Source organism: Nelusetta ayraudi, unplaced genomic scaffold (assembly GCF_046127955.1).
Source record: "Nelusetta ayraudi isolate G7.1 ecotype Tasmania unplaced genomic scaffold, CSIRO-AGI_Nayr_v1 ptg000063l, whole genome shotgun sequence".
Lineage (NCBI taxonomy): Eukaryota > Metazoa > Chordata > Actinopteri > Tetraodontiformes > Monacanthidae > Nelusetta > Nelusetta ayraudi.
In genome coordinates, this window is record NW_027466113.1 from 1,726,467 (window position 1) to 1,748,784 (window position 22,318).

Genomic DNA, 22,318 nt, shown 5'->3' on the forward strand with positions numbered 1-22,318 from the left:
TCAAGTCTACGTGCGTAAACATGTCCTCGTGTTTTATTGTGACATAACAGTTATCAGTCTCCAATTGTCCTGAGAGAGTAATTATTCTTACTGCAAAAAAACAACATTCCCAGAATTACATTCGGGTTTTTTTTTTTTTTTTTTTTTTTTTTTTTAAACATGCGCTGAGATAATTTTTACTTTCTGTTACAATTTTACGAACCCCGTTCATGAACGGAAATTGTCTGCCTAGTCCACGCGAGAAATTCATCATCTCGCGAGATTTGCGACAGTTGCGCGCGGGAGGTCAAAGGTTACCAACAAAATGGCTGAACACAGCGAGACTGCAGTCACAACACTCTTGGCAGTCTACTAGAGAGGATCTTTTAAGACATTTTAAATTCGGCAATAGGTACACGGATCCCCTCCTACTGCACACGGCCCAGCCTGTTTTTTTGTTGTTGTTTTTTTGCATGGTGAATGAACAAAGCAAATTGTTTTTTCGCCTCCCGTTGGTGTGGAAACCACAGTGCACGGGGTTCTCACCACCAGTGAGAAACTTGGGAGGAATTAGTAACGTTACAGTGCTGCCGCCCCTGTGCATTTTACCTAGTTTTACTGTTTACCACGACATACTTGTGTCGGTTTGTTTTGTTTTTTCCTTTAAAGTGCAGCCTGCTGCATGTCGAGCTGGCTGAACAGCAGACATAACTGTTTTGTAGCATGTTAAAACTCCATTCAAGGAGCAACAGCGCAAGACGACGATGAACAGGAAGAAGGATAAAGGATTCGAGAGCCCGCGCCCTTTTAAATTATAAGTATAATTTTTGTGTTTCTTCACTAACGGAAAAATGAATGGTATCCTAAAAAGTGTGGCTATCGACAGCGAGGGGGGTAATGGAATTGCTATGATGATGCGTGTTTCTCACAACGCCACTACTAATGACGATTATAAATGGAGTCGAATGCGACGAATTTTGCTTAATACATGGAGGGAGTATCGAATCTGGTTTGTATTCAAAACTCGCCTCGTATTGACAGTGTTTTCTTGTTATTCCCTTCACGACCCACCAGGTGGTGTGCATCAACAACATCAACTTTCAGAGGAAGTCGGTCATCGTGAGTAAAATACTATAACAACGGTTATTATTATTATTATTATTATTATTATTATTATTATTATTATTATTATTATTATTATCATTAATAATAATAATAATAATAATAAAAACACACACAACTGTTGAACTGCTCAGTATTGATATTTAACTTTCTCATACACATTGTAAATCAATTATTACTTAATATTTATGTGAAATAACTGTACCAAAATAAAGTAAACATTTTAACTTGTGACGTTTTCTTCTCGCCGTTAGTGCAATGATTGTAGTAATTTGTTGTTGTTGTTTTGTTATGTTTTTTTTGTTTAGTTTTTTTTTGTTGGGGGGGGGGGGCCTTCTGCAATTAAAAGAAAAGTCTTTTCATTGTTATAATGCTCCGTTGCAGCTAACCTACATTTTCTTGCTTTTTTCATTGCCGCAGGGATTTGTTGAGCTGACCATCTTCCCCACGGTGGTCAACCTGAACAGGATCAAGCTCAACAGTAAACAGTGTCGCATCTACAGGGTCCGAGTCAATGACCTGGAAGCACCGTTCATTTACAATGACCCCACGCTGGAGGTGTGCCACCACGAGTCCAAGCAGTGAGTGGATCAGTGCATCATTTTCCGTCTCTATTCTCACTTGAGCGTTCTCTGAAGTCGTGACTGTGTCACAGCCGCCGTGTGTCTGCAGCCAAAAGCAATCGCTCGCTGTAAAACAGATTTAGTGTTTGTTTCCGCAATGTCTGTCAATTGATTTGTTTGCTAAAGTTTTTTTTTTTTTAAGTGAAATGATTTGTACCTTCTTTTTTTTCCGATGATTTGTCCCTTTTTTTATTCTCAGAGAATTGAATTTTCTCAGTTTTTTCATATATATATTTGTTTTTAATATTGTGTCTGCAGGAGGAACTTGAACTATTTTTCCAGTGCTTACACCGCAGCAGTCAGTGCTGTGGATCCTGACGCAGGACATGGAGAACTTGTCATCAAAGTTCCCTCTGAACTCTGGAAACAAGGGGACGGTAAAGTTCAAGAACACAGTGTTTTTGTATATGTGTAATAACGCCTTACTTACAGTAAATGTATGATGTTGCAGTACCTGTATTCACCATAACTGACAGATGCACTGCCCTCTGTTGCATGTGTGACCAGACTTGAAGGTTTTGAAGGTCTACATTGAATTTTCCCTGGACCAGCCCAAAGGAGGTCTCCATTTTGTTGTTCCTGATGTGGAAGGCAGTATGGCAGAGAGAGGAGCCCATGTGTTCTCCTTTGGATACCAGAACTCCTCCAGGTCCTTAAACAAAGATTTTGTTTTTGTTTGTTTTTTGTTTTTTTGGGGGATGAAGGGCATTTTTTTGATGTATGTGCACTGATAGTTACAGCATCTGATGAACTCCTCCCTCAGATTCTGGTTCCCCTGCGTGGACTCCTACTCCGAGCTCTGCACGTGGAAACTGGAGTTCACCGTTGATGCGTCCATGGTGGCCGTTTCCTGTGGCGATCTGGTGGAGACCATCTACACTCACGACATGAGGAAGAAGACCTATCACTATGTCCTCCCCATCCCCACCGCAGCGCCCAATATCTCCCTGGCAGTCGGGCCCTTCGAGATTCTTGTGGACCCCTACATGCATGAGGTGGGTTCGCTGCTTTGGTTTTGGTTTTCTCAAATGATTGAGGATGGTAAGCAGACGACATCACCACTTGCTCTGAACACACCTGACGCACGTTAAAAACTCGGATGTGCAGCACATAACGGTGTCAACTTTTAACAGCCTTCACCTGGAATAGATGTCACTGTTGAAACCAACATGTCGTCACCTTTATATTTTTCTTCGAGATTATGATTGAAAAATACAATAAAATAGTATTTTATTGTCATTGCAAAGCACAAGTTTTAAACTGCAAGGGAATATTAATATTTTTAGCTCTGTCCAATGGCAACGCTCAGCTGTTGTAAATCTGAATGTCAATGACAGTTCGTCTGGAGAGTGTACAGATTCAGTTTGCAAATTTATGTTTGTTAGATGGTTACCACACTGCTCAGTTTCTGTATTAAGTATCATTAGGTATTAAATGACATATTTAAGTTCAAAAGCATCACAAAATCAGTCAAGTTATTAACAATCTTTCTATCTTTGCATTAGCTCATGATGACCACTAGGTAGTGCTATATACAAGTTAAAAGATCTTTTAGTTTCCATCTCAATTAAATAGAAGAACTGGCTCTAAAATATGAACCTGAGATGACGTCACTGATCTCCTCGGAACCTGGTTGAACTTAGTAGAACCCGGTTGTGATTGTCTGCGACTTTGCTTTATGACCATTGTGTGATGTTGTGCTCCGTCCTGTCTCTCCTTCAGGTCACACATTTCTGCCTCCCTCAGCTGCTGCCGCTGCTCAAGCACTCCATGTCGTACCTTCATGAGATTTTCGAGTTCTACGAGGAGATCCTGACCTGTCGCTACCCTTACTCCTGCTTCAAGACGGTGTTTGTGGACGAAGCCTATATGCAAGTGTCCACATTTGCTTCCATGAGCATCTTCAGGTAAGCAGTGAGATGTCCGCGGTGAGATCCATTATGGTCCATTGTGGTTGAGAACTTTTTTTTGTGTCATTCAATTCAATTCTTTATTTTGTCATTGTCAAAACAACATAGCTATAAATAACGAGATGTCGTTTGTGAGCATCCAACGCAACATCAAGTGCAGTCAGTGCAAAAAGTCCATAGTTGCATCAGAGTCCTCAGAAGCCCAACACCGTAGTCATTATTCAGTACATTGAACGCGTGTGACAATAATGGCAATGACAATTTTTTTTTTCTTGTTTTTCGGCAGCACAAACCTGCTTCACAGCGCAATGATCATTGACCAGACCCCAATGACTCGCCGCTGTCTGGCCCAGGCCTTGGCACAGCAGTTCTTTGGCTGCTTCATTTCCAGGATGTCATGGTAAGGCTTCACGTAGAAAGAAGCATCCTATTTGTCCCTAAAGGGGTGCGGCAATACATCATCTGCACATCCGTCAGAGCGCTTGCCACCACTTAGCCTCGCTCCCTGTATGTAAAATGATCAGATTTCGATTCATTTCAAAATATTTTCTTTTGTAACTATAATGAGCTTCATATCACCGCAATGACGACTGACCCTTTTTTTTTTTGCTTCATTATCTGCATTATTTTCATGTTTAATTCATATGGTGAGCCTTTCATTCAGAAATAAGGAAAATGCAGAACAATAATACTTGATACTAATACACGATTAACTTTACATTAGGCTAAAAGATGCTGAGAATGTAACAGACAGTTAAGCTTTTTAGTTAAAGTGAATGAAAGCTTGTGTTTTTTCACCATTATTTTTAGTTAAAATCAGTCAGGCTTGTGGAACGGCCTCAAGTTGGAGTGAAAGCGTTGGATGTCTATTTTATTTATGAACGTCATAATCAAGTAAAAATAGACCTTTGAGTGTTCATGGAAACCAGAGGCTCAGTGTGGTCGGTCGATCCAGAACCTCTCCTGCCGTCAGACGCGATCAAACGCGAGCTTTACGACGGATTTGTCCTGTTTTGCCAGTTTGAATCATCTCTGATGGACCTCAGAGGCTCGATGGCCGTGTAATGGAAAAATTGATGTCATTATTGTTTGGAGCCGCGCTCACACGGGACCGCACTCGATAGAGCCCCAGTAATTCTCTGGTCTCTTTAAGCTGTGTGGTAACTCTGGAGTTTTTTTCATATGAAGCCAGCGAGGAGAGATTTATAACAGAAGAAAGCTGTGCTGTCGGTGCGAGGAGCCAGAGATTGGGTGGTGGGGGTCGGGGGGGCAACTTGGCCTGGTGTTTGTTCTCCAGAGTGACGGATCACTGAGTGGTCACTGGTGGTCCATCACCGGGAAGACGTAGGACAATGTACGTCCCACCTCCTCCCTGTCTTTGCTTTATGTTTGTCAGGCTGCGTTCAGACTGCAGGCGAATCTGATTCAAATCAGATTCCCTCTCAAATCCGAATCTTAGGGCTGAATGTCCACACTGGTTTTAAGCAAGTGTCCAAATGGGATCTGGCTCTGTTTTGACTGGGCCACATTATTGACCCATCTGACAGCTTTGGGGTATCGTGAAGCTGCTGGAAAAGTGCTCTATAAGTGCAGTCCATTTACAAGTTTTTTTTTTACCATATGATTGCGACAGCGGCACTTGTTGCCATACATGCCCTGGAGCTTGGCTTGAGTGGAGCTACAGTATCTCCCCACAGACTGATGAGCCAGTGAGTTTCCTCCTCTGTCCAGGGACGGCTGTTTTCTGCTTCTTCTGTCCGCTCCATCACGTTACAGCGCCGCACCTGGACTGGCGCTCTCTGGTCTGGCGCTCTCTGGACTGGCGCTCTCTGGTCTGGCGCATTGGGTTTTGCATCGCCTACTGTAGAGTGACGTCACGGACGGTCGAAACCGATCGGTGTGCTTTTGGAGCTGTTCAGACGAAGACGCATCATCTGCCCAAATGCGTTTTGAAACTTCCTCCCCAAGGCGGTTTCAGACCGTTTTGCAAAAATCGGATTTTGTGTGATTTGTAGCTGTTCAGACTACAAAGGAGCCATCCGGTTTCAATCTGGATGGGTTAAAAAAAACCTTGGTTTTCCTGTCCCCATTTTTTCCCCCATCCCCTTCCATATTTACATTTTCTGCCTGCCGTCACTTCTCTCCTCTTCCCTCTCTCTCTTCTCATCTTTCCTCTTCTCTCGTGTCCTCTGTCCTCCTCACCCTTTGCGCCTCACCTTGCCTCCTCTCCGTCTCCTCCCCGTCTCCTCCCCTGACCTCTAAACAGGCATCAGATGTGAGGTCTTGGCTTGCTGGGGTCGTCCAACTGGCAGTTGTTGTGTAAGAAAAGGCTTCAGAAAAGTCAAGTCTCTTTGATTTGCCCCCCCCCCCCCAAAAAAAAAAAGCCTGGCACTGCCTGTTAGTAATTAATCAGCATGGGGGGTCAGCCGGGGCCTGTAATGGAAAACAGACCTCGCTCTGTAGTCTGTCAGTCTTATAAAAGTGCCGAAGTGAAAGCGAGGAATTCATCAAATCGTTGACAAATAGGGAATCTGGTGACTTGGTAGACAAACGGCAACATTTTTGAACAGTAAGCTGGTGACATGAGGGAGGATGAGCTAACCGCTACCTCTCCCTGTGAGACGTTACCTTCAGGCCCCAGATTTGTTCGTCATTAATTATCTTGATCCCAGCAGATTAAGCCTTCTTCAAGACTTCAGCAGCCCCATTGGATTCAGTTCAGCCGCAAGTGGCAAAACCACCAAGGTTGAATCGACGCGTTGTCCCAGTGTTTTTACAAGCTCATAAATTCAGGCGGATAGATTTAGGAGAAATGTGTTGTTTTTTTTTCCCCTATACAGTTTCTTCTGAAAAGCAAGCATGCATGAAGCTCTTTCAGTTAAGATTTGGGACCAAACAAATGAAGTTGAAAGACTTCCACAGTGAAGAAGGAGGCAGTAAAAACGATCTAATGCTTCGTAAGAATCATCAAAATCGAGTCAGTCAGGGCAGCTGTTGGCTCATAAAACGACCCAATATCATAAATATAGTTTGTGATCCTCAGATTGTTCAGAAGTTGGACGTCAAGCTCAAAGTAATCAGTGGAAATGCTACTTTTTCACGCTGAAATCTCTGATGGAAGCAACGTGTCTTTCCTCCGCAGGGCTGATGAGTGGGTGCTGAAGGGAATCTCAGGCTACATCTACGGCCTGTACCTGAAGAAGACCTTCGGAGTCAATGATTACCGCCACTGGATCAAAGAGGTGAAAGATTTTGTGTCAACAGCAGGGCTCGGTGACGTTTTAAAGTTTTTTCATACGAGGCCAATTTCGATGCCTTGGTTTCGATATCAGTTCCGGAACGATACACAACAGATTGTTTTTAGATACCATTTGTTTTGAATTCAATTTCAATTATAATTTTCCGTTTTGCCGTTGACTCCAATCAGGTTTTCCTCCAAATCAAGTTTGTTGTATTCCCATCCTTTTTCCTTGAACAGAAATGTTCTGTTTTGCTTCATTTTGATCCACCTCGATAAAGTGGAGCTGCAATTAAGAATTCTTTGGCCTGACGCAAATTTTTACTCTGATGTCTAAAAAAAAAAAAGTTTGAGTGACTTTAGCACAGGCCTCTACATTGTGAAAGCCAATTGGCTGCGACTTTACATCTTGACACATGTACCACTACCAGTCAAAGGTTTGGACACCTTCTCATGCATTTTTCTTTCTTTCTACACTGCAGATAGATACTGAAGACATCAAATATATGAGCAGGATATATGTAATTATGCAGCACAGAAAAACAGGTTCAATAACTCTAGATATGCTTTTTATGAAAGGTGGCTATTTTGAAGAATTTAAATATAGAACATGTTCGCGTTATTTTACACTTGTATTGTTTCCTACATAATTCCATGTGTGTTCATACGCAGTTTTGATGCCTTCCGTGAGAAACTGCAATGTCAATAGTCATGAGAATGAAAGAAAAGACATTGAATTTATAGGGTGTGTCCAAACTTCTGACTGGTCGTGTGTGCTTTGAATCACGATTGGCTCGAAGGCGCTAAGATTTACTTTCTTGAATGTCGGAATTTGGCGAAAGATAAAAAAATATTCAAAGTTGGGTACCCAGCCCTAGTCGAAGTTCACACCACGGACGAGATGTGGTGAAATCTACCTCATCATAGACGGAACGGTGCCGATAACCTTGAAATGACCCCTCCAGGAGTTGGACAAGATCGTGGAGTACGAGCTGAAGATCGGAGGAGTTCTGTTGCACCCAACCTTCAGTGGAGGCAAAGAGAAGGACAAGTACGTAAACACCCAGTTCCAGTGTAATGGCTGCCACTGGATGACACCCTGACTGACTGTTTCCCTTCCTTTAGTCCAACCCCACACCTTCACTTCTCCATCAAGCACCCTCACACGCTGTCCTGGGAGTACTACAAGATGTTCCAGTGCAAGGCCCACCTGGTGATGAGGCTGATAGAGAACAGAATCAGCATGGAGTTCATGCTGCAGGTCAACAAGCTTGTCTTCTTTTTTTTTTCTCTGCAGTTAACATTTTTTCAAGTGTGTTTCATTCCACGGAAAACTCAATTTGCCTCTTCCAACAAATGTTTTCTCCGCTTTCTCTGCAGGTCTTCAACAAGCTCCTGAGTCTCGCCAGCACTGCCTCTTCCCAGAAATACCAGAGTCAAATGTGGAGTCAGATGCTGCTGTCCACTCACGCCTTCCTTAAATCCATCTCCAACGTCTCGGGCAAAGACATCAGCCCCCTGATTAAACAATGGGTGTATCCTTGCTCACTTGAATGCTGTGCTTTGACTCTCGCTCCAAAATGAAATTGACATTCCAAAACAAAGTCTTTGCCGTCTCACTTTCACTTTGGATTCAGCAAATGTCACGGATGCAGCAAACAACGAGTCATTTTCAGGGTTCTTAAGATCCAAAGCATTTGTTGTTTTCGGCATGGTGAAGCACCGCTGTGGCGCCGATCAATAGCCTTTGTGCTCAGCTGTTTGGGTTCTGTGCAGCTGTTTCAGGTTACCTGCATCTGCTTTGAGTCTTTAACGTTCCGTGCCCAGAGACCAGAGCGCCGTGGTGAAGTTCTTTGGCAGCTTTGCCTTCAACAGGAAGAGGAATGTGCTGGAGTTGGAGATCCGTCAGGACTACACATCGTCTGGAACCCAGAAATATGTGGTGAGCCTTTGAGATGCTGCGGCGAGAACGAGCGCGCTCGCGTCTGCGTCCAGGTTGGAAGAAAAAAAAAGAAGAAGAAAATAATAATCATTTGAATTTATTTCTGGAAATTCGTCATATGAAACTTGGAGCTTTTTTTTTCTCCTTCATGCCAAAAAGCTGTGAATGGACGTATTCATTTAGTTTTTCTTTTTTTCTTCTTTGTTTAACTGAGAATCACATTTTCCTATCTGGCTCTTTTTTTTTTCTCTCTCTCTCTTAGGGTCCCATCAAGGTGACGGTGCAGGAGTTAGACGGCTCCTTCAAGCACACGCTGCAGATAGAAGAGAACAGCCTCAAGCATGACATCCCCTGTCATTCCAAAAGTAGACGGTAAGAACAGCGGACCAGCCCACTTCTTCACACTGCATGTCCAAGAGGCGTTTGAATGACTGGTTAAAGGTTCAGTGTGTAATGTTTGGCTTGATTTATGATTTTTTTTTATTAGGGATGCAAACTATCGATTAAGTCATTAATCGATAGTTGATTGGCCTTGTCGATCGATTAACGATTAATTGATCAGCGGCGATTTTTCCTGAGAACCTAAATCTCGCAATGAAAAATGTGTAAGGAACACATTATGTAACCCTTAAATAATGTTGGGGGTCCATTGTGACCCATTTTTACATTAGAGAACAGTAAAAACACCCTCAACATTTATCCTCTTTGTTATTGATGTTGTTTAAAAATAACTTGTTCAAGGTATATTATGACCATCACAGTATCTACAGGTGAATTTCTCTTTCCAACTACCCACATAAAAAATATTCAATTAATTGCGACTAATTTAATTTAAGCGATTAAATTCTTAATCGACAATTAAACGATAATCAATTAATTGTTAACATCCCTAATTTGTATATTGATAAAAGCACTATATACTGCCCATAAATATATTAATAAAGTTGTATAATCCCAGTACAATATATGTAATTTGGTTTTCCTACCTATAAAACAGCTCTGATTTATATATAGAACATACATACAGTGAGGTTCTTGCTCCCAGTTAGCTGCCATCCTGCGCCACCACATTTTCAAGGAAGCCGCTGCGGACAATACGCTGTTTCTTCTTCAAAATCTCCAAACATTACACACCAAACCTTTTAGGTGACCTGACTTCTGCTCATGTTCCCTCATGTTTCCCACCCCAGAAACAAGAAGAAGAAGATTCCGCTGATGAATGGCGAGGAGGTTGACATGGATTTATCAGCGATGGAGTAAGACATCACTTCTGTCCTGCATGTGTCATCGTCGTGAGGGAGTTATGTTGTTTTTACCCTGCAGGTGAAGCTGCATTTCTCACCGCCAACCGCCACTTAACTTAGATCAACAGTTGGGTGGTGAGAAATGCAGCTAAAAAGAGGAAAGTTTTAGTGCACGTCAACATACAAACAGGCTCTTACACCCACGTTATTAATGTCAACGACACCCTATTAAGAAGTGACGCGTGAAACCACAAAAACAAGCATCTGTGAGTCTCCCACTTTGGTTTGTCAACAACGTTATATTTCACCCAAGTATCAAACACAGATCGATTGAGAAGTCTCGTGTCGGAATCTGACGCCAACTGTTGTAGCCAGAGCCCCCCCAAAAAAATCAACATGCTGCAGCAGTTAGCTGCAAGCTATGAAGCGGAAAATATTCTTCATCTGCTTACTGTTACAGGCCTCGGTACCGAGCTTCCATACATGTGTAGCACCGATTGAAACGCTCCGGTCCTATTGAATACCCAAAAACGAATCAGCATTTGGAGCACATGTGTCGGCAGTCGCTGGCGATTGGCTTTCACATGACATAGGCGTGAACTGAAGACACTCGGGTTGATACGGGACAGGGTTTGTCCCGTGTTTCTGAGTTGTCTTGAAATTAAATTGATTTGTTTCCGTCCATCCTGCACTTTGATTCTTGTGTAAAAATTTGTTCAATTGAAAGATTTCAATACAATTTAAACGTTCAGCTCATTTCTAATGTCTATTAGGAACAATGTAGTTCAAACTATGTGAACCATATATTTTTCTGAAAGCCTATTTTAAGTTATGATTCAGCACAACAGGGCGAGCCACTGGCCTGTGATGCTCATGGCACCAAGCCCTGCGGGAGGCCTCCTTTATTTCTCTGGATGAAAGTTGGGCAACGCTGGCTGTGTGCCCAGTTTATCCGCTCAATCCTTTTTTTCTCTCCCCCCCTCACTGTCTTTCATTACACCTGCAGTGCCGACTCCCCTCTCCTGTGGATCCGGATCGACCCCGACATGTCCATCCTGAGAAAAGTGGAGTTTGAACAGGCCGACTTCATGTGGCAGTATCAGCTGCGCTATGAGCGGGATGTCGTCGCTCAGGTGGGCTCATTGCCTTCAGCATTTACTGCACACCACGATGAAAATAAATCTGCCTTTTACTCTGACGGACTTAACGCGTCCAAGTGTGGTTCACACTCTGACTTTTGTGTTTTTTGCTCACCAAATGTGCATTGTTTAGAAATATACAGGTACTACCCAGAAAATTAGAATATCCTGAAAAGGTTGCTGTATTTCTGCAATTCAACTTAAAAGGTGAATTTGACGTATTATATAAACGAAGAATATGCAAATCAATATATTTCAAGTTTTCATTTCTTTGGATTTTGTTGATCAGGTCTTGCAGCTTAAAAAAAACCCTCAAATTTTACAATAATTTTATGAGTTTTTGGGTTTGTGGTTTTAATAAGCTGAAAATCAGCAAAGTTTCAACAAGGAACTGCTTAAGAGATGTCAATTTGCGTGTAATAGCTCAATAAAATTTGTTGGTTTCATCTTTTATGTTAAATTGCCAAAATATTTTTCGGGTAGTACCTGTATGTGGTGTGTTAGATAGAGGAACAAATATAGAGATTTATACGTTTGTCACATTGTATCGCTTCAGGAAGAAGCGATCTTGGCGCTGGAAAAGTTTCCAACTCCCGCCTCCAGATTGGCTCTGACGGACATCCTGGAGCAAGAGCAGTGCTTCTATAAGGTTCGCATGCAGGCCTGCTTCTGTTTGGCAAAGGTACGTGGCGCACAAAGACACACAATCGCACTGAACTGGTCCAGTACATTCTAAAAGTTAGGATGGTCTGTCTTAAGTAGTTGCAGTGGATGGTGGACAAACAAGCCCTCCCCTCACTGCTTGATATGAATTTGTTGTTTTTTATTTATGCTTGTTGCAAAACTTTTTGTTGCTCAGAAACGCATTCCAAAGGCACTATCGTATTTCACACTCAAACCGGCTGCTTCAACTCTGCGTATCAGCATGAATGGCTGTAGGCCCGCATAACCTTATTGTTATGCATATTTTGAACTGTTACGTAAGCAATGTTGAATGAAAACTAAACAATTCAGAAATTGAAAGTCAGTTTTCTGAAAAAAACAACAAACAAAAAAAACACTTCACAAGTATGTCTACAATTCACGTGCACATGCTGCATTGCATGCAACTCTGCTTTAAAAGTGCAGTCAGGGTTAAACTATGCACTAATATTGTAATGGTGAAAATCACTCGTCAATAATCACAAACGCCTTGAAACGGTGTCTCAACCTTGTTTCTTATTCTGTATCTTCTCTGCACCTTTATTCCTGCTATAATGCACCTACATCTCTCGATTGGTGCAGTTATTCTTCATTTATTATTAAGACACTGCCATGGGTTTTTTCCTTTATCTTCTGCTTTTTTTTATGAGCCACACATTTCTGAATATTTTTGACATTAAATCAGTTATCAAATGAGGAGTTTTTGAGACTCGTAGGTTAACCAAACACTTTGACTCATCAGAAGTGTCACAGAGGTCCAAGCCAAACCAAAGAAGAAGGTGTTTTTTTTTGTTTGTTTTTTAAACCAATCATGTAGATTCTTTTTTTTTTTTTTTTGCCTTGATCTGTTGTATTTGCTCAGGAGTAATTGAGCGGTGTTTATACCAAGATGGAAACCTTTGGTTCATGTTAGTTTGTTGTCCCTCTTTGGTTCCATTTCATCTGCGTTCATTTATTGTCAGGGCAAACATTTCTTCAATGTCTTTAGTTTGGAAAGTATTGTTTTAAGGGTCCCAATATGAGAACAACACATAAACAGAGCCAGCGAGGCCACCCACTGGTTGATCCCCAGCAGCTTTAGCACAGTCGACTCAATAATCCTATTCTGCGACTCCAGGAAATTCTCGATTCTCTGGGTTCGCTCTATTCAAGCTTTAAAACCTCGGTGGATTTCCGCTCGTCAGGGTTTCCACCTGAACCAATATTTTCCCAACATGATAAACTGAGTGGAGGTTGAAATGGCAGCACTCGGCTTTTTTTTTTTTTCCCTTCTCGCCAAGTTGCTGTGTTTGGCAACATTGCACCCAGCAGACTATAGCATAATGGCCGTTGGTGTGAGCTCACGCGCGGATACACAAACTCTCCGACACACACATAAACACGTTGGCTCACGGTGAACCACAGAGTGAAATATGGACGGCGGCCGCGCGATGATTGGCTCGCGACGGCGTTAACACGCTTGTTATTGATGGAGAATGCAGGGGCGGGAGGCTGGGGGGGGGGGGGCAGCCTGGGGGCTCAACATTTGACTCTCATCACGTGAAAAAAAAGAAAAACTCCAAGATGTAGTCAAGAATGTGCACGCACGCGTGCATAAATATGAAAAACATTCCAGCGCTCTTTATTTGTCTTACCAAATGACAACATCCTGTGCCAGTGACCCTTGACCCTGTTTTACTGCAGCACCTTGAACCCCTGTTGGAACCCAAACACCACTTGAGCTGCTAGTCTTTCATACCTGTTATGCTTCTACGCTGTCCATAGCTTTTTTCCCCATTACCCGTAGAATTGCGCCAAAATTTACATATGGCAAAAAAAAAAAAAATGGTAATGGAAAAACACCTAAACCTGGGAAAACCTCTCAAATGTGGCTAAGAGGTTTTTACGCTCTCATGAGGTGGGTTTTTTAGACAAATTGATACAGAGGTATATTGCAAAAGTGCAATGGAGACACTTTTTTTTCACATTTACACGTCAGCGGACGTGACATACAGGGTCATGTGACCAGTTTACTTCCAGTGAAAATGGCGCGTTATGTTTGGACGGAGGAGACAGAATTTTTTTTTTAACACGTAATCAAAGAGAAAAATATAACAACCATTCTTGACCGCAAACAATATCGAAATGCCGAAACTAGAAAAGTAGAACTAGAAAAAGGAAATGAGCTTTTTTTAGGCCCTTGAAATATGCCCGTTCTTATGTGCACGTTTCCTTTTTCCCCCAGATTGCAAACTCCATGGTGAGCACATGGCAGGGCCCGCCCGCCATGAAGTCCCTGTTCACGCGGATGTTCTGCTGCAAGAGCTGCCCCAACATCGTCAAGACCAACAACTTCATCAGTTTCCAGAGTTATTTCCTGCAGAAGGTAGCTGGAGACCTGCACACGTCTTCTAGCCCAGAGTTTTTGTTATTTTTTTTTACATTTTGTTTGTTGAAAAAAAAAAAAAAAAAAACATTAAACACCTTCATGACGTAACAAGAATAAAAAAAAATTGAAAAATTTATTTTTTTTTTTTCCATCCTATGAGGATTTTATCATTGTCATAGTCTGAAGGTATCTCAGGTAAACGTGACTTGATCATCTTTACGGTCACTATTTGTCAATTTCAGACGATGCCGGTTGCTATGGCGCTACTGAGGGACGTTCAGAACTTGTGTCCGAAAGACGTCCTCAACTTCATCCTCGACCTCATCAAGTATAACGACAACAGAAAAAACAAGGTAAAAAAAAGAGAGGGGGGGGGGTGCTGGGGGAGGGGGGGTCACTAGCGATACTTGATCGATATGTCGACATTTTTGACAACACTAGTTTCCCCATTCCTCCACACAGTAGGTAATATATGGCACTATGAGAAAACAGTACAGTGTATATATAGTGACTTTTGATTCAAGATATGTTTGGTTCTGTTCAATATTGCAGTGGATTTGGACATTTTTGTTTTAACATTATTAATATGCGGTTTCCAACATAATGTGATCAATTGTCACACCAAGAAATTTGTCTTCATGCGCTCGTTCAATTTCAACATCATTGACTCCAGTGTTGGCGTCAGCACAACGCTGGCGGTAAACTGGCCTTCGTGAAAACCTTCATTGAATGCCTAATGTGCCTTCTTCCTTGTCTGTCCCTCCCCAGTTCTCAGACAACTACTACCGTGCAGATCTGATCCGAGCGCTCACCAACTCTCTGACTCCGGCCATCAGCATTAACAACGAGGTGCGCACGGTGGACAATTTGAACGCGGACGTGCGACTCATCCTGGAGGAGATCACGCGCTTCCTCAACATGGAGAAACTTCTCCCGAGCTTCAGAAACACCATCACCGTCAGGTGAGGACCGCAGTCGGGCCTCTGTGACCGAGAACCAACCAAGAACCAACCAAGAACTGCTCACTTTGAAACGAGATTCAGTCTCTCATCCTGATTTTGACCCGAAAAGAAAATGACCTAAAATTCTGCATGACACCGGTTTGAATTTTATGTTTTTGTTGATTCATTTTGAGATTTTAGTTGAATGTTGAAAATTTTTTTTGCTTTAAATCACACATCTTTCTTTGTGCATAATTTCGTCGTTTTTTTGTTTTTCTTCTTTATTTCTTCTTTACGTTCCCGCCTCCACAGCTGCTTGCGAGCGATACGTCAGCTCCAGAAAAACGGTCACATTCCCAGCGACGCGTCCCTCTTCAAGTCCTACGCCAATTACGGACACTTTGTGGACGTTCGCGTTGCTGCGCTGGACGCTCTAGTGGACTACACCAGAGGTGGGGAGAAAATGAGCGTCTCAGCGAATATCATCGTTGCGTTTCATCAGCGTTGATCGGTAGAGCTTGTTGCGCAGTAACTGTGAACCATTTCCCTGTTTGTTCTCTCAGCGAGGAAACATCAGGGAGACTTGACTGTCACTGAAATGATCCCTTTTCGCAAGGAAAATTCTTTGAATTAATGGATAAATGGAGTATTACTTTATCATCCTCTCCTCGTCTGCTACTTACGATTGACCCAAAGGTGATTTGAACCACAGGGATAGGAAATCTGTTCAAATTGTTCATTGGAACAGAGTTGACCTCGTAAAGTAGTTCCGCACTTGCAACTCTCATGGTGTCAAATATCCAGAATCTGTTCAAAGCAGTTTGAAACGATGCCAGCTCCGTCTCTTTCGTTGGCTTACATCTTTATTTGTTGTTTGTTATTCAGTCGAAAGGTGTTCCACGGAGCTCCAGTGGCTGCTCAACATGGTCCAGAGTGACCCGTCTCATTACGTCAGGTGAGCAAACTGCCTCTGGAGACGGTGGCAGAGAACAGGTTTTACTGGACTTCATCATTTTATGGCAACCCAACCTAAATTTTCATCTTGTTTTCTTGCTCTTATTTCTTGTTTGTTCCCAATCAGACACAAGATCCTTGGATTGCTTTGCAAGAATCCACCCTTTACCAAGAACACCGACTCCACCCTCTGTAATGAAGCGCTGGTCGACCAGCTGTGGAAGCTCATGAACTCAGGTAGGGGGTTTGAACTGCTGACCGCCAAGATCAAATGTACTTTCCTGTTTTAAGGTTGATCATATTTTAACTTCTTATGGCTTTAATTAAATTAAATTTTAATGAAGACTTCAGATTGCTGGCTTGGTTGTTGACTCTTGGCTGTCGTGATGCCTGTACTGTAGGCTTTGTCAGGCTGGTTACGTACACAGTGGTGGTGGGGGGGGGGGGAGTGTTCGGACACCGTTGTACATTTTTGATGTCTTTATATTGCGCTGAGAATTACTCTCAAGTCTTTAAGTACAGTTTATTTCTGTGCAGTCACCAACATTTACCCACATTCCTTGCAACACATCCAGATTCCAACAAGTGCAAAAAAAATATTTTAAAATATAAAATATTTGATGATAAATAATTGGGATTGAGTAAAATTTTAAGGATGCCCAATAACTTTTTCCACTACTGTTTGTCTCATTGTGTGCAGTGGCAGCTTCATCATGCTGCTAAGTGAGGGATGTCAAGAATGCGTCCAAAAGATATCCTGCGCAATAATTATGCTACTTACAATCACAGTTGTGCAGCTTCCCTTGAGAAGACAAACACTGTGAAAGTGGAGCGCGAGCAAGTTTAACTAGAGCAAAATTGAGTTATTTGTAAAGACTCGTTTTTATGATCCAGAAGATTTATGCAGCCATCAGAAAGCAACTGCTGTCATGTCTATTTAGGGGATATAACATTACTAAGTATCCCGCTGCTCTCAAATGCAGCAGATAATAATAAAGTGGATTTTGGCTCACTCGCTTTGGTTTTTCACTCCAGAACAAATTACAGGCTGGGTTTCCCTCCTCACTGATGCTGTCGGTTCTGGCCGCAAGCGCACTGATCCAACCACAAGCGCAGGGAATTCAGTGTTGACAGGTCATTTAATAGCTGTTCATTTTTTTTTCTTTCACGCAAGGACAACCCTCGCAGCGCTCCAATCACAAACAGCGGCACTTTTAACCGAGCCCGTATCTTCTTTGTTTTGATTTGGCCCGAGCTCGCACTTAATTCCACTCATACAGTTAATGTTCTTTCCATGGAAAGCAGCACTGCAGGGACCTGAATATGTTTAAGGGTAAGACGATAATGTCAGTTTGTCATTCATGGGTTTGTGCTGAAACCCAACCAACTTTGGTTGAAATAAAAAGTTACTGTAGGAGTTTGCGACCCACATCGGTCTGCGCTTTGGCTGGTCTGATGTCAGTAATCCACTTTTAACGTGATAATTTTTTGTTGTCCCCAACTAAGCCCAAACCACCTACTGGGACGCCAACCAATGAAGTGCACAGTTTCATGGGGCTCTTTAATTTAGTTTGCCTAAACAAGAGCAATTAATGATAACTCATTGAGCTACATCACATGAGAAGGAGTGTGGCTAAAGTCCCTAAGTATGTCACGATCTGCATTCCATCCGTCTTCTGAGGGAGTGGTGGGCAGCAGCGGCTCTCGGGAATCCTTTGGTGATCTCCCAACCGAACCCTCCAGAGCCAGCATTGTAGGAAGAAAGCAGATGGAGCAGATCATCAGCTGCTTTGACCACTTGGGGTGAAAAGGAAAGACAAAACAACTACAACAACAACAACTACAAATCCGGGCAAATTGCTGTCACAAGTTGGCCGACTCCCAAGTAATGTGACCACAGTTCAAGCAACTGCAAAGATGTAAATGTGAAAAGATCCATAGTGCTTCATGAATCGGAGAAGAGCCGCAGGTTACTGGCCAAGAACACGAGGAAATTCAAAATTCAAATTCAAAAGATGCAGCAGAACAACGATGAATGTGTCCGCTGTGTTAAGGGATATTGTTTTGATTTGGACAGTGTTGTCTTAGTTTCCGTTTCCATTAAATCCATTCACTCCAGTGGGTCATTTGGCAGGGTCCTTTGGCTGCAGAGGTCAGACATTTTCCCCACCGCGCGCCCGGCCAAAGTTTCTTGGAGCTCGATCCGCCGCGCCACGTCATTAGGGAAAGTTCGGTCGCCGCCACGCTGCAGTATAAACACATCCGCGACCTGTGGAAATAGAACAGGGCCCATCCTAATCCCTGAGTGAGCGCTGGAAGTGTAAAATGCATTCCACAAGGGTCTTGGCTTCAGTCTCTCAGCTATGGTGGACTCGCGGCGCCCCCACAATATGGCCACTAAACGCGTGGCTGTGTGTTTTTCAAGAGGAATTTCAGATGAATTTCCGTCCTACCTGTAATCTTGGACCATAATTGTGTGGCTGCTTCTTGTCAGTGTGACCTATTGAAGGTCGCAGTTTTGCTTTTTTTTGGTGCTGTGCCACCACCACCAGCACCACTGGAACGCGCCTTCTATTGTTTCCTCGGGTTTTATTAGCTCGGCCTCTTCCAGGGGGTACTGTGTGTCTTTGCGGCAGCTCGGTTTGCCAACCCAAATACACACCGCCTCAGGGCCCGAGCGCGGGTCCACCATAGGGCAGCATTCCATATATCTATGGAACATTTAGCCTTCACCGTTACACGCTATCAAGTTATTTGTTAGTTCCAGCGGAGTCTTATTTGCCGGTCAGTCGGTGTGTGGGTGGCCGCTGGACGGCTTCGCCGCGCTGCCAATTTAAATACGAAGTGACCAGCGAAGCAGTAACTTTATAGTCTGCGTTATCCAAATGCATTGTTTGTTTTATTCTTCCACCAACCCCCCGTAACCCGCAACCCCCCACAATGTGTGAAACGCACACGACTTGCAGGATGCCGTTTCACTGGCTGAAGGTCGCCGGCCCGAGTGCCTGGACAAAGCGCTTTTACAGTCGGCTTCTCCCATTTCAGTCTTTTTCTAAAACCACGGCTCTCTTTCATAGCGGACGCCCGTGGCCTTACAGATTGGCTGCTTCAGCAATATTAAACCCCCCCCCCCCAATGAGAGATTGTGCTCTCATTATATCTTAAAACTGCTGCTCAGGATAAATTGCTGGTGGATATATTCATAAAGATAATGACCACTTTTCTGTACTTTTCTGGGTGGCTGCTCTTAGTTATGGGCTGTCAAAGAGAGCAGCAAGATGTAGAAGTCATCCCAGTGGAGATGCACTGCGAACAAGAAGTCTTGGATAATCTGCTTTCGGGTGAATTTTCAGATTGCAAATAAAATGCGCTGTAAATGCACAATATGCCAATTTGACTTTCACTTAACTTTTCAATGCCACGTCCAAGTGTTTCAGTACTTGAATTGACTGAATTGGCCGCTAAATCTTCCAGTTCAGTGACTTCACATTTTGACTTCTGAAGACCAAGGCGCACCTCATGAAACGGTCGCATGACAAGTCATTGCGACGTTTACACTTTTTGCAGTGGTCATCACATCGCTGTTGTTACCGTTGCTTTCAATACATGGTTTGAGAAGCTTAAATTGCCATTACTGAAATGCCCAACTTTTTAGTTTAAGAATTTCTTTCCATTCTCTTTTCCATCTTCCTCCTGCCCCGCCCTCCCCCACCCACCTCTTGCTTCTCCTGCACACCTTCATCTTCGACGTTCCAGGTACCTCCCATGACTGGCGGCTACGCTGTGACGCTGTGAACCTCTACTACACCTTGTTCGGCTTGACTCGGCCCTCCTGCCTCCCGCTGCCGGAGTTGGGCCTCGTTCTGAACCTGAAGGAAAAGAAAGCCGTCCTCAACCCGACCATCAAGCCCGAGCTGGGAGCCAGCAACGTGGTGGACACGGCCGCCAGCATCGGGATCCACGGCGTCGGGATGAGCTTCACTGCCGTGAGTGTCGTGGGGTGGTGGTGCAGTAAATTCAGTAGTAGAACACTGAGCATTCTCATGCTACAACAAAGCATTGAACTGATGAGTACCAGTACTATTTTGGTCTGTTTTTTTTACATGTACCAGGTGGATGAAGAGCCAGATCCTATTTCCTTGGGCGTGTGCGGCGTGGGCCAGCCTCCGCAGGGCCTGAAGAGGAAGGTCGAGACCCCACTGGGCTCACCTCCAGAGCCTGGGCAGGTTCTGCAGCAGCAAGAGGACGATGGCAGACCAGGGCGCTACAAGATCCGGGTAAAGCAGTGCACTTTACTGAAAGATTACTTCAAGGGCTGTCAAACGATTGATTTTTTTTTTTTTTTTTTTAATTGCGATTAAACTCTAAATATCCATAGTTAATCACGATTAATCGCGTTTTGATTTGCATTGTTAAACTTCTGTTATTTTTCCTTTTTATGTCATTATTTACGTGAAGCAATTCTTACCGGAGTGTCTTAATTGGGAACCTTAATGAACACAAAGAAGACTCGCGCTAATGCTGACACCCATAGTTATTTCACAATAAAATGCTGCTGTCGCGTTTGGACCTGATCTGGTAATAATACAGATATTTCTATTTTCCTCTTTTCCAGTTCAACACAATGGAGGACGAAGACATCGACATGGAGACCGTCCATGACAGTCAGGCTTTCATCCACCATCAACTCAACCTGCTCGACAGACCCTCCACACCCGGTAAGCACATCCAAACGACGACTACCGCCCGAACGCAAAACACGACCACCGGCGCAAAACCCCGCAACACGGTGCCGTGCTTTTTCCTCCTCCTCCTCTCAGGTAAAGAGCCGCCGTCGGTCGAGCAGTCCATGCTGTCCATGCCCGCCACGCCGGTGCCCTCTTTCGCCAAGGAGTCCGCGTCCTCGATGTCCTCCAAACACGGCGGCGGCGGCGGCAGCAGCGGAGGGGGCGAGCACGGCGGCCACCACCACCACCACCACGAGCACAAGAAGAAGAAGAAGAAGCACAAGCACAAACACAAGCACAAGCACAAGCACGAGAGCAAGGACAAGGACAAGGACCGGGAGCGCGACAACGCCCACGCCTTCAGCAACAGTCCAGCCAGCGGCAGGTCGCTGCGCTCGCCGTCCCTGTCCGACTAGAACCGTCTCCCCAGGTTCTGTTCCTCGCTCAGCCGCCACGGGAGGCGCGAGACGGAGAGGCGAAGGGAAGTAATCGATGTCGTTCAATCATGTCAGATACTGTACCACCTAATCTCGTTTTGGCTGACTGTTCAGGAATCATCAGCTCACGAAATGACGAACTGAACCCCCGAGAAGAGGCGTTCTCGAGTTACACACACACACACACACACACACACACACACACACTGCACAGTCTGAGGAAGCCAATGTTGCTTCCAAGCTGACTGAGGTATGCAACCACACACACACCTCTGTCCACAAGCAGGCAAACAAGGCGGCCCCGGCCAAGCCCCCCCCCCAGTGAAGACACCACCACCACCACTCCGGTGTGCCTCACACCTCCGGCTCGGTCCCAACGTTCCGAGAGATCAGACTCCCACAGGAAACTCGGTGGGGGGGTGGGGTGGGGTGGCGCGGATCCAACTGTTCCTGCCCGCCGGGCTGAGCCTCCGCTGTCGTAGACATCATGTACACGACCATGGATGGATGTTGACAATTGTAACGCAAATACTTGTGACCTTGTTTCTACAACTATTGTCATTGATTAAAGATGTTTTTTTTTGTAATTGTGCTTTTTATTTGTTCCCCCCCCACTGGATTGATTTCCACCTCACCAGGTGAATTATGGCTCGCTTTGCTCTGGCGCTGCTTCAAGGTGTTTTCAAACAATGAAAATAAATGTGCTATTCATGTGAGGAGACAAAAGGCCAAATTGTGCGTATTTTGACAGCCCCTGGCTTCAATACTGACTAGTTTTAAAACTAAAAAATAGTTTTAAAACTAGTCAGTTTATAAAAATAAAAAAATAAAATAATATGTATGTATATATATATATATATATATATATATATATATATATATATAGTGAGAATTACTGAAAAAGCATCTATTTTCAGCTTGAGTCAATTTAGACTTGTATCAGCTTGAAGAATAAAGCACTTTCTAACCAGATTACTTACCTCCCATTTTAA

General features: G+C 43.7%; 1 protein-coding gene across 2 annotated transcripts; it reads left to right on the plus strand.

Moving 5' to 3' along the window:
- Positions 1-265: 265 nt before the first annotated feature.
- taf2 (TAF2 RNA polymerase II, TATA box binding protein (TBP)-associated factor) lies at positions 266-21,906 on the plus strand. Of its 2 annotated transcripts, XM_076040919.1 has the most exons (27): positions 268-793; positions 1,044-1,098; positions 1,522-1,682; positions 1,983-2,101; positions 2,232-2,373; positions 2,488-2,719; positions 3,447-3,631; positions 3,921-4,034; positions 6,777-6,876; positions 7,838-7,923; positions 7,998-8,133; positions 8,253-8,407; positions 8,700-8,814; positions 9,077-9,186; positions 10,005-10,070; positions 11,065-11,191; positions 11,754-11,879; positions 14,124-14,264; positions 14,510-14,620; positions 15,036-15,229; positions 15,521-15,660; positions 16,094-16,163; positions 16,290-16,399; positions 19,919-20,148; positions 20,275-20,439; positions 20,778-20,880; positions 20,983-21,906. In XM_076040919.1, the coding sequence occupies exons 1-27, from the start codon at positions 744-746 to the stop codon at positions 21,303-21,305; spliced, it is 3,666 nt and encodes a 1,221-aa protein (XP_075897034.1). In that variant the 5' UTR covers positions 268-743; the 3' UTR covers positions 21,306-21,906. The 2 variants fall into 2 exon arrangements, with proteins under 2 accessions (XP_075897033.1, XP_075897034.1); XM_076040918.1 differs by having other exon boundaries at positions 266-793; positions 20,778-21,906.
- Positions 21,907-22,318: the final 412 nt, after the last annotated feature.

Bases quoted from the DNA above. Each gene is read 5' to 3' on its own strand.
- taf2 (XM_076040918.1), top strand. From the start codon at position 744: ATGAACAGGAAGAAGGATAAAGGATTCGAGAGCCCGCGCCCTTTTAAA. The intron at 20,149-20,274 runs GTGAGTGTCGTG...TACATGTACCAG, and splicing joins TCGGGATGAGCTTCACTGCC to GTGGATGAAGAGCCAGATCC. The intron at 20,440-20,777 runs GTAAAGCAGTGC...CCTCTTTTCCAG, and splicing joins CAGGGCGCTACAAGATCCGG to TTCAACACAATGGAGGACGA.